Raw genomic sequence first — 13299 nt, 5'->3', positions numbered from 1 at the left:
CAAGTAAAAAATATTATTTTTGAAACTACAAAGAGTCTATATTTAAGTACAAACCTTATTCTATCAGACACCGATAAGTGATTTGGTATTATTTTATTTTAAAACATTGTTTTTAGTTGTTAATGCCAGTGATCGCCAGTCTTCTCATATGCGCTTCATTAACAATTAAATAGAATAGAATAGAAATATGCTTTATTGTCATGAAAAATTTAACAATTTTATAGACAAAGCTTACAAGAATCATAAATAAGAAAAATAACAAATAACAAATACCGGGTGTCCCAATAAGAATGGCTCTCGGCCATATCTCAGGAACCGTTTATACTACAGCTTTGGGAAAAAAAAATTTATAACAACCCGAGAAAATCCTGGAAATTATTTTCGTAATTGTAAGTCCACCGCTAGAGGGCGTAATTGAATATCAAAAATAAAAAATCGAACTTTTACAAAATTTCTCTAATGAATGGGCACTGAAAATCCAATCATCGTATTCTTCATACAATTCTGTGCATATTTTATTTCACAAGTTTAAGTCTACCTGTGCAAATAAGAGGTGGGGGTGAGTGGGAACCTTGTTATGAAAAAATCGCTGTAAGTCCGGTTCTGCTTAATCGATTTTTATAAACTTGGTCTTGTTGAACACAGATCTCTTTCGTCAATGTAACAGTTATAATTTGGAAACAGCCTATTACGTAATATGCCGGCTAGAAGGCGCCATTTATTGTTTTTTAGAAATCTAGTTTTCTTTGGAAAATATTAAATACAAGTATGTATGTTTTTCCCTGTATTACAAAATTAGACTAAATTAGCAACAGAATACCGAAAACCGCATGTCGATACCTTTTTTCTATCTCGAGATATCTTAAGAAACGTGTAAATTTTAAAAATAACTGTTGCTGTCATATAAGTTGAAATATATAGAAGCACGTAGTGTGCTATGAAAAAAAAACAATGGAACATTGTCCAGATGTCACCGTATATAATGAATCAAAACAACAATAAGACAAATAACACTATAAAATATAACAAAAAAAGAGTGTGTGTACTTTGTACGCGAGTAAGAAGTTATACTTCTACTATTATGATTTTAACGAAATAAATATATTTTAAACAGTTTAATTTTATTTTTGTTTAAATATTACACTAATTTTAATACTTAAAATAATACCAAAAAAATAGCGTTAATATGTAAATTTTTATGAATTGTTGCCTCCGCGCATTTGCTTTTCTCTCGATGAATCGTAGAAAATATAAAAACGTCAGATTTTCTACACAAATTTTTAATTTTTATTTCATTATATTTTAATATCAATTATCCTATTCCCAACTAAGATAAATACATAACTGTTATTGTCACCGGTAAACTAAGTTAAGGAAGTCAAAGTGGAAACAAGTAGTGTGCTATGGAAAAAATAGAACTATTAGAATTATTAACTTCAAAAAGTCATCATGTGTCAAATTATGTGTCAAATCAGTAAAACATAAAAATTTGTTCATTGATGGTTTGTTGCGGTTTGTTTCTATTAAAATTTATATAAAATTTATATAAAATTTATACAGAGTGAAATTCAAGATGATTCTTACAAACTAAGAAGCATTTGACATGATAGCCACATTCTTTGAATGCATAAGAAATGCAACTTTACGGCTAGAATATATGCAATGAAATATCCCAAAAGACGTCACCCCAGTAGTAGAGTTTTTCATATTTTGTTTTGATTTATTTACGGTGACATCTGGAAAATGTTTCTTTGTTTTTTTCCAAAGCACACTACTTGCTGCTATATATTTCCACTTATATGACAGCAACAGTTATGTTTAAAATTTACACGTTTCTTAAGATATCTCGAGATAGAAAAAAGGTATAGACATGAGGTTTTCGGTATTCTGTTGCTAATTTGGTCTAATTTTGTAATACAGGAAAAAAATACATACTTGTATTTAATATTTTCCAAAGAAAACTAGATTTCTAAAAAGAAAATGAAGAGCGCCTCCCATATTACGTAATAGGCTGTTTCCAAATTATAACTATAACATTGAAGAAAAAGAGCTGTTTTCAACAAGACCAAGTTTGCAAAAATCGATTAAGCAGAACCGGACTTACAGCGATTTTTTCATAACAATGTTCCCACTCACCCCCACCTCTTATTTGCAAAGGTAGACTTAAACTTGTGAAATAAAATATGCGCAGAATTTTATGAAGAATACGATAATCGGATTTCCAGTGTCTTTCATTAGGCAAATTTTGTAAAATTTCGATTATTTAATTTTTGATATTTAATTACACCCTCTAGCGGTGGACTTACAATTATGAAAATAATTTCCAGGCTTTTCTCGAGGCAAATTATGTTATAAAATTTTTTTTTCCAAAGCTGTACTATAAACGGTTTCTGAGAGATGGCCGAGCGCCATTCTTATTGGGACACCCGGTACAATTTACTAAAATGATATACATAAATCATCAATATAAATAAAATATAATGAAGTGAAACAAAAAACAGTAACAATCTATTACAAATTGCATAATCTACATTAAGAAATTTAATAAGTTAAGTTAAGCTGCTGCATATGACACTCAAATATAGATTAAGATTCTACTTATAAATAAGAATACTGTACTTTCTTAGTTATTGGTTAAGAAACTCTTCTATTGAATAAAATATGGTCTTTTAGATATATAGGCTTTAGTCATTTTACGGAACTTGGGGAAAGATGTTGCAGATTTAAGTTGTAGAGGGAGATGGTTGTAAAAAAACAATGTTTTAGAATAAAACTTCTTATTGGGAGCTGATAGAAGAAAGTTTGAACTTAAATTTAGGTACCTCTTAATTTCAAAAATTATTTTTTTTTCTTGTGTTTTAAACCTTGAAAATCGTCATTTTTCAATTTTTTTCAGTTTTAAATTGTTTATAACTCGGAAACAATTAACTTTACAAGAAAATTACAAAAGACCGTTTTTGTTCCCAATGATCCAAAGAACCTAAAATTAATGTCTACCCGGGCCAAACAAATTGATTTTTATAATTTATTTAAATTTTTTTTATAAATGTAGCAATAACTCCGAAATTGCAGCATTTAGGTATAGGGAATATAACATGAAAAATAATCAGTATTTCGTAAGGACTTCAAAACGTAGAAAATATACAGGGTGTTCCATTTAAAATAAGAAAGTTCATTAGATTTCCAGAAAAACGGAAGATTTGACAACAATGTAATTACCACTATGGTGTAGGTTGCATTAAAAGAACGTTACCCACCAAAATCTATAAAAATCGTTATATCGGTTTCCGAGAAATTACCGCGTTTCCATACATTCTCGCTACCCTGTATGTGAAAAATATACAAAGGAATACTCATATATCGCCTCCTTGCGACTGTAACTGTTAAGTATATGTATTTCAATCTTTTGACATCAGATACAACTTGCCTTCAGAAGAATATATAGTGAGCGACAAAATTATGGAATAAATTCATTTTCTCAGAATGGGCAATTTTGGAGATAAATCCTGAAACAAGTTGATTTTTATTTTTAAATTATAATATTTTGGCATATATTTCATACTAGTGACGTCATCCATTTGAGCGTGATGACGTAATCAATGATTTTTTTTAATGGGAATAGGGGTCGTGTGGTAGCTTATTTGAAAGTTTGTTCAATTTTTTATTCAGTAATATGAACATTAACATCATTATTTATACAGGGTGGCTAAAAAAATAATTTTTTAATTACATTAACTGACGCAAAAAGAAGAATGTATGTAATTTGTTTAACTCAAAATAGGATGCTTATTTCACAAATAAACATTTCTTCTCGCTTAAATTAAATGTAAAACAGCCTCCCACCTGCCTCTTGGCAGATTGAACATTTAATTTAAGCGAAAAGCAATGTTTATTTACTAAATAAACATTTTTTTTTCTATTTTCTGACAACAGTAAAATGTATTTTGAATTAAATAAATTACATACGTTCTTCTTTTTGCATCAATTAATTTAATTCAAAAATGATTTTTTTGGCCACCCTGTATAAATCCCAATGTTAATGTTTATATGGCCGAATAGAGATTTGAACAACCTTTCTAATGAGCTACCACACGACCCCTATTCCTATTTAAAAAAATCATTGATTACGTCATCACGCCCAGATTGATGATGTCACTACTATGAAATATATGCCAAAAAATTATAATTTAAAAATAACAAGCTGAAATATCCATTATCATAACGAAAACTTTGTTTATTTACGTATTTTAATTCATAATATGGAAAATTTGCTATTATGAAAAGTTGTTCAGAATTAAAAATTATGTTTTAATGTGCAATTATATCATTCTAATTTAAATGTTGTAAATTATAAAGGTACTTTACTCTTGATCGAAATTCATATTTTTTATTTACCTCGTATAAAATTAATAAAATTTGATATATGATGGTTGCATCATAAATCTTAGACCATGAAGAGCTTTTTATGAAGAATAACTTTTCTTCGTCAAATTAAAAATAAAAGAGTTATAAATGAAAATGTTGTTGGTATCCATAATTTGAGAAAAATAATGTAAGCGATTTTAGTCAGTAATTTTGCCAATTCGACAAAAAAATAATTACCAAATAGTTAATAATTACTAAATAATTAGTAATTTTGCCAATTTCGGCAAAATTGGCAAAAAACAAACCTACTAAAATCACTAGCCAGTTGTGTCTGAGTTTAGCGAACCGACTATAATAGCAATTTTCATTTCATAACAAATGGAACAGTCCATTTATCATTAGGTAGTCCCATTAAAGGGGAGGCCGTATACTCGTATAAACCTTTTTAAAGTTAATAAATTATTGCTTTCAAAATATACTCAAATTGTATTTTTGAACATCTTATTTATTTTATATAATAATTAAATTCACTATCAAATGTCATTGATATTTTATTAATACTTAATTTAAAATTTAGTTTGACATTCACAAAATGTCAAACTCAAATGTAAATAACCTATGCTTTGCTTAACAAATTCAGATTAAAAAAACTAGCCTACTTACTATAAACGATTTCAGCTAACGTTTAGTGTGTCGGCGGAAAATAAAAGAATTGTGACATCACATTTTAGACTTTGAGGTCGATTATCTCGAAGATGGTTAGAGATATCGAAATGCCGTTTTCAGATTCGGATTCAGAAGACAAAACTACATAAGAATCCATCGATAAATCTGCTCTAAGTATTGCAGGAGCGGCGACGCAATAACACACAGACTTTGCGAATTTATAAACGAAAAGTTTTCGTTGAAAATCGACCTGTTTCGAAACTAATCTTCAAAATCGTCCATTTTAGAGAAAATGAATTTATTCCATAATTTTGCTCCTCTCTGTATATATTTATTATATTAACAATAACTTACATGAGTTACTCCAACTCGGACTTCTCTGTTAACTCCAGAACTACCTTTGATAATTTCTCCAGTTCCTTTGAGAAATCCTACTCCACCTCTAAGAAATCCAGACATAAAAACTCCTAAAGCTTCATCTAAAGATACCAGTTTGAGTCCTTTTTGAGGTTGCTGCTGACCTAATAATAATAAATTATTGAATAAATTAATGTGAATACAAAAGATTGATTGTGATTGCAAAATATTACCTTTGCCTGTCTTTGTTTGTTTTTGGGTCATAGCAATCAATGCTCCTAATAGTTTTGCAACAGTGCATCTTACTATATAATTTGAACCATCAAAAGCTCTAAAGCATAAAGTGGCTAGACTTTCCAATTCAGTTGTATATAAAAATGGAGCATGGTTTAGCATTTCCAGAAGACATCTACTAGCAGCACATCTTACAGCCATCACCCTGTCTATAAGACAATGTCTAGCTGCTTTATAAATATCTTTGTGAACATTACTTATAGCAATTCCCATTCCGGCACAAACTTTCTCCAAAGTTAGCATGATTTCAATTCTTGTTTGTGATTCAGCATTTCGTAAAGATCTTATCAAAATTTGAACTGTTTCTTCGTATGATCTCCCCATCATTCTTCCTAATTTTTGATACATGGTACCTACACAGCAAATTGCAGCTCTGAAAAAGGAAATTTAGATTAATTGGATATAAATAAGAAACTATACAAATAATGATAGGTACTTACAATTTTGAAGGCAAGAAGCTAGGAGAATCATCCTTATTTTTGAGAATATCATTACATTTGTTTACAGTATCAAATAATAAAAAGGTATCCCCAACTGAAAATAAGGTTGCGAGACATCTTGCAATTAGTTTCCTTGTTGGAGGGCCTGGTGATTCTTGTATATGATTCATCAACTGCTGCACCAATTGTTTCTGGCATCCTTTTATATCACTCTAACAAAAAAATACAGAAATTATTGTTATCATGCAAGACACAACAGTCGGTTATAAACAAAAGTTATATAAGTATTTTTTATATGTATAGGGAATTTCCTAGCCCAACTAAAAACACAACTTAGGCATTAGCAAGTGAAAATCTGGATTTTACTTGTGTAGTTTCTCAAGGATCAGTTCTTGAAATTATATTATTCCTAAATTATTTGTTAATATTATCATGTAAAGGACATGTTGATGATTGTCTACTACTTTGGACGACTTTGGTAATAAAGTATGAACAAAAAACTAAATTATGACTTTAACCTTAACCCTTTTCTTGGCAAACCAAAATAAAAATGTGAAAAGTGTGTTTTCTTTCTATTAATGCCCTTCTAGATTCATTTAGAAATTCATGAAATAGAAATTTTACCTTTAATTTATTGCTAAGTACCAAATTTGAATTTATTACAAATTTTTTACATTTCTAAATATGCGATGATTTTTTATAATTCAAGAAACAAAAAACAACTAAAATGTACACTTTCTATTTATAGGATAATTGCACAATATAAAACCATCACCAAAATAAAAAGACACACTATTTCTTACAAAACATTAAAAGTTAATAAAAGCAGTCGAGGATCTTCTCAAAAATTTATCAAATATGAGCCCTTGCGGTTAGTAAGGGCGAACTCAACAAAAGCAAGTTTCGAGAAATTTGGGTTTAAAAATGCAGGTAGTAATGGCGAACTCAGAAAAAATGAAGTTTTGAAGACGACACAAGGTGGAACTCAACAATTCGACAGTTCTATGAGGTAGGAAATTTAATTTAAAATGGTATCATCAAAAAAAATTTTTTGATCCAATGTTGAGTTCGCCCTTACTATCGGCAATGGCTCATATATCCAACAGATGACAGATGGGATCAATTAGAAATGATCAGAAATCAGTAATAATAAAAATATAAGCCAACAATTGCCATTTAGGGATAGTTTCATATTATTAGTACAAAATATGACTAACAAAATATACCTCAAATTACCTAGAACTCACCTAGGACCTAAAATGAAAATGTTACAAATTTGTTACATTGCCAAGAAGAGGGTTAAGAAGATAAAAAATGGATTAACATATAAAAAGCTAACACTGAACATAGGAAATTTTAGCTATGGTACTAAGTACCAGAAAATGACTAGTTGCGAAATATAACTGTTTCTCTAATTTGGAAACATAACATTATAAAACATTTTACGAATGTTACACCTGTTCATGGTGTTCTGGAAATAATTGCATGATATCAAAGTAACCCTCAAAGGAAAAGTATTTACTATTTTTTTATTTCACTGCCAACTAGAAATGGAGTTCAAAAGGGTAAATTTTTACGTGTATTTTATGAATTATTTTCAGATTATTATTTATCAGATATTGTTATAATCTGAACAGTCTTTAAGGTATAGAATTTTCGAAATCACTATAAATAACCAATGTCCATCAAAATAAACAAGCTGGGGTGGCTGGGTCACTTAGGGAGAATGAATAAAATGGATTCATCAAAACACATTTATAACCAAAGACCAGATAGAGTGACGAAAAGAGGCAGGCCTAGAGCATGATTTAAGGGCCAGGTAGAAGACAACTTACGAGTGTTAAGAGTATGAAACTGGAAAACCAAAGCGAAGGATAGGAAAGAATGAAAGCTGATTCTAGAACAGGCCAAGACTCACCAGGGGTTGTAGAGGCAATGATGATAATGAATAACCCATAATAATACGTAATGAGTGACAAGACAATAATAAGAGGATATGAGGGGTATTGTTTCAAAGTGTACAATCTCCATGTTTCCTAAATTTTCAATAATCAAGAAAAACGTATAACCTCTTTCATAGGAACAATTAAATGTCATTGGAGATTGTACGTTTTGAATTTAAGTCTAATTTTCTGCCTTCAAAATTCATTGGATAATGACTATTTTGAAAAGAGATTTTCTATTGTTTCGATTCAGGGCTAGAAACTCATAATGTGACATCTATCTCAATTTTTGTGAAATATGGAGATTGAACACTTTACTATACCCCTCATATTTAAAAAAGGGTACTCAGGTTTTAATCAAGCTTTTTCAGAAATTGTGTCTTATCAGGGTTGTTATAATAAACGTTGGACTTAGTTTGATGGTCTGAGAAGATAGCTATAAATGATTTCCACAGAACGAAATATTTGAGTTTAACAGTGTTGCCATGTCCTTATAATGTATATGTTGTATGCTTCAAATCTACAGAGAAAGCTTTAAAAAGTACATTTTTATTGTTATTTTATGGATTCTGCTAAATTTTAATTTATATAAAACATGAACGAACAAATATTTGTTGTTTGTTTTGAAATTAATTGCAGTTAATTATTATATTTTTTTTTTTGGCAATTGCCCTGATAGATTAGTAGATAGATTTGGCAATAGAGTCAGAATGTTGAATTTGTGGTTGCCAGGCTGCCACAACTATTAAGCAGATATCAATTGTATGACCATTTCTTTAGTATTTTGGAATGAATGTACCTAAATACTGTTTTATTACTGTTAGTTAAAATTGTTAACATTAAAAATCTTTCTCGTTATTTTACCTATTTTATGTTTTCCGTTAATAAAATAATTCATAAATAATATATCACATGCTCTTTCCTGATTTATTCTAAGAACATGCACTAAATTTCATTAGATTTGCAGCTATCTTCTATATTGTTCGATTAAATATACCTACCCTAGTGAAGTGGTGAAAGTCGACAATATTGCTTATGAAAATGAGTTGTATTGCCACTGTAGAATGACAAGAATGACTGAATGAATCTTATGTTGGGGGAAGCGGGGAAGAAGTGTTTACATGTATATTGTAATATTGTGTACTCATATTGCACCCTCAGTGCAAGACTGCAGTAACTCAAAATTTTACGAAAATGAAGTAATCATGGAATTCGATTGTAAACATGCATATCTGTCCCCTGTAAAACTTTAGTAACTTTCAAATGCTTAACCAGCTAAATATTACAACAACAACAGTTTATCTTTTTTGCGTTTTTGAATATAAGTTGCGTGCAAAACTGTTGTAACTCTAATGTAACAGAGTTACAACAGTTTTGCACAGAACATTGCAATGGCTTCGATAACAAGCAATGAAAGGCACGAAAAAAGTAAGATATTTGTTATTATAATATCTATATCTGTGGTGTTTAATTTTACGTAATCCATTAACGGCCGAGACAATAAAAAAAGATTTACGAGACCAAACTATTCATGTAAATTTTATGTCCTTTGTGTGACATTATATTTTCCATAAGATGTGTGCGATGTCGTTTGACCATTTATTTGTTAGATTGGATTAAAAACACATAAATTAAGACTAATTATTTACGACCAAAAAGTATTTTTTCTCATGAAAGGAAAAACAGTTATCTTAAAACTTGTGTATTGACAATACTGACAGGTCAAAAATATCTATTCTCAGAAAACTTGCCAAAGAACAGCCAAAAATTCAAATGGCCAAAAAGAAAGATTTGGTATACTTATGCCATTCGGGTATGATACCAGAAGCCCACCATAGTTTTTATAAAAATATTTTGGCACAAGATGATGTACGAGAAGAGGACAACAACTACGGGAAAACCTGTCAGTAACGGCCACTAAAAATGAAAGAACTACTGGCCGATATAAAAAGATGGCCGGTATTGCCAGTTTTTGTAGTCTAGATATACATAATTGGTTTGTGGGAATTTTTAAACTGGCTGTTAGTACAGGTGTCTGATGTTGGCAGGTGGCCGGTAACACAGGTTTTACTGTAAAATTAAATGTGTCTACACTTTTTACAATTTTCTCCGTGCAAAACTGTTGTAACTTTGAAATTCTAATACTAAATGTGTAGTGATTAACAATTTTTTCCGTGCAAAAGTGTTGTAACTTTGAAATTCCTAATTTTTTTTGCATTAATATTATTTTATTTAAATTTCTATTTTTGTTTAATGTAATATAGGCTGAAAAGCATGCAAAATCATAATTAAATGTTAATTTTTCTTAAAACTTGTGTCTTATTTCACCGATATTAGCACGAAAATAAACAAAATCGTCTTTATCTCGAAACTTACTTATTTTGACTTATTGCAGTCTTGCACTGAGGGTGCGATATATCTAATTTAAAAGTAAACAGTCTATATATTATGTTACTGTAATTAAGGCAATGATACAAAACGAAATGCTTAGGATGTTAAGTCATTTATAATGTAGAATCTACAAAAAGTGGCATACAGCTTTACATTTATCAAATATATTAAGTATCTATAAATGATTACTTACTTTTTGAGCAGCAGTAAGAACTTTATCTAAAAATCTAAGCCATTCAAATATAAAAACAGGTCTTCTTGCCTCGCTAATTTGTGCTAGGGCTTCTTCGTTTAAAGTTAAACTATGAGACAATTCCATATTTCTGAAGTGCTGCAAATTTAGAATGTTTGCTGTCCAATGAGACCAGCTTTTTTTTGGTTATGTGACCTCAATAAGGTGTATATACCTATGTATTCCAGTTGAATCTAGTCATTATATATTAACGAAATTACGAATTAGCAAGAATGTGCCACATTAATACATGTTATTTAAGGAAATATAAATTTCTAATTAAAGTTTTTGTATTGGTTGATATTAAACAAAATGTGTAGGTCTTTAAAATATGAGCTGAATACTTGCCCGCGTTACTTTATAAGAAATTAAAATTATTATTCTAAATTGATCTGCTTTAAAACTCGAAACCCTTTTAATTTTAATCACATTGTATCATTTGGCTTTGAGTCTGTTTGAGTCACAATTCACAATAACATTCACAGTCACATCACTTCTGACAGTTCTGTTCTGACTTCTGACTTCGACAAGGATCTACAGACCGAGCGAGTCTCGTAAATTGCGCGGCTTCGAGCCACGCTTCACGCAACCGTATTTGCGTACTTGTGTTTCAAGTTGCGTGGTCGTGCGGAGTTATAATTTACCAAATTTAAATATAATCGTTTCTACTGATTCAATTAATACTATTAAAGTTTTTAATATTGCTATTATTAAAGTTTTTAACATTGTATTTTAATATAATTTTTTTTATTAATAATAATATTACCTAAGTATTGCACCTAGTTCAAAAAAAGTACAAGATAAATACCGCGGTATTTTCATATGAAAATGCAAAGCAAATAAGCAAAATATACAATTTGCAGAGTAAATGCTTGTTTTTTTGATAAAATAATACAAATTGTATGTAGGTAGTAGTTGAGTAGTTATAGCAAAAGTAGCTACGCCATCTGTAAAAAAGGCTATACATTCATCTCGCTAAACTCAACCGTTATCGAGATAACGCATTTTAAATCTGAGAGACAACATAATTTTTTGCATAAGTAATATCATTGTAGTTACACCCGAAAAATAACTTAAAATCATCAAAATTTACAAAAATGTATCGCAAATTTCTTCAAATGGAATTTGCGATGCAATGACATAAATATGAGAACTGGCACAATAATTATGGTTTCATGCGTTTATTTTTCGGGTCTAGCTATACAATGATATTATGCAAAAATTATGTTGTATCGCAGATTTAAAATGCGTTTATCTCGAAAACAGTATAGTTGAGTTTATTAGTGAGATCAGGCCCGGCCCCAGGGGTGGGCGAACTGGGCGGCTGCCCAGGGCGGTAAATTCAGGGGCGACAAATTTTAGAGGACAGCCAATTTTTGAAATTGAAGAAATAATAACTTATGTTTTTAATATTATAAAAAATCAATATTATGAACAAGAGCGGCAAAAATTCAACTGTAAAATCGAGCATTAAGTAAGTGAAACAATAACAATTGCAAGGTTCGGAATTGCAATTCGACAGAAAATCGACAATACCGCCTTCTTCTACATCGCATAAGAATAGTAGGATCAGAACTAAACTAAATTCACTTAAAATTAACTTTACTGAAAATGGATATAATAATTAGAAACATATGGCTGAAGCTTTGTCCAGCCACGCTAAGTCTCCAGCTCCTCTACAGTCACAGCGACAGTGGGTAGAACTAGCAATTAGATTAGAATCGGACAAAATCATAGATGAAGAAACACAAAAAGTTCTAAATTCAGAAACTGGTCATTGGAAAAATGTAATACAACGACTTATATCAATAATACAGTTCTTAGCACATCAGTGTCATCCAATGAGGAGCGATTCTGATAAACATTTTCATCAAAACAATGGTAATTTTTTAAGCTTTTTGAGCTCCTTAAAAGTTTTGATTCTGTGTTACAAGAGCACATTAGGAGAATAACTAATGGGAGTAACAAGCAGCATCACTACTTGGGAAAACGTATTCAAAACGAAATTATTCAGCTCCTCCATGACCAAATCAAAAATAAAATTTTAAACTTTTTGGAAGCAGCAAAGTATAATAGCATAATTTTAGATTGTATGTCTGATATTGCTGGGGTGGAACAGATGACTATTGTTGTACATTTTGTCGATTTAGGTTCTTGTTCACAAAGTGTTGAAATTGAAGAACATTTTCTTAATAGAATAGAATAGAATAGAATAGAAATATGCTTTATTGCCATGAAAAATTTTACAAGTTTATCGACAAAGCTTATAAATAGTAAAAAAAAACAAAACAGTAACAATCCAATTTACTAAAATTACATAAATCGTCAATAAGTTAAATAAAATAAATAAATAAATCGAAGTTAAAACAGAAATAATCAATTGCAAAAATTTAAATAAATTGCAAATCCATAGTCTACCTAATAATTAATAAAAAAGGTTTAAAAGTTAAAAAGTTAAGCTGCTGTATATGACACCCAAATATAGATAAAAAAATAATAAAAATACTACTTGTGCAAAGGGTACTGTAATTTCTTAGTTATTGACTAAAATAATCTTCTACTGAATAATATGGTCTTTCAGACAGGTAGGCTTTTGTCAGTTTACGGAATT

At 29.9% G+C, this 13299-nt stretch overlaps 1 protein-coding gene across 2 annotated transcripts in view; it reads right to left on the bottom strand.

Annotated features, from left to right (window-relative positions):
• LOC126893269 (HEAT repeat-containing protein 5B) overlaps positions 1–11198 on the bottom strand; it is a 66568-nt gene extending 55370 nt beyond the window's left edge. For both annotated transcript variants that reach the window (XM_050663283.1, XM_050663284.1), the window contains exons 1-4: positions 10650–11198; positions 6123–6334; positions 5622–6055; positions 5386–5552 (exon numbers count right to left, since the gene is read on the bottom strand). In XM_050663283.1, coding sequence (XP_050519240.1) covers positions 5386–5552; positions 5622–6055; positions 6123–6334; positions 10650–10775 — 939 coding nt within the window. In that variant the 5' untranslated portion in view covers positions 10776–11198. The remainder of the gene's footprint in view (positions 1–5385; positions 5553–5621; positions 6056–6122; positions 6335–10649) is intronic.
• Positions 11199–13299: the final 2101 nt, after the last annotated feature.

The sequence above is a fragment of the Diabrotica virgifera genome, chromosome 10, assembly GCF_917563875.1.
Source record: "Diabrotica virgifera virgifera chromosome 10, PGI_DIABVI_V3a".
NCBI lineage: Eukaryota > Metazoa > Arthropoda > Insecta > Coleoptera > Chrysomelidae > Diabrotica > Diabrotica virgifera.
Note: the sequence above shows the minus strand (reverse complement) of the source record. Positions and strands in the feature narration are given on the sequence as shown.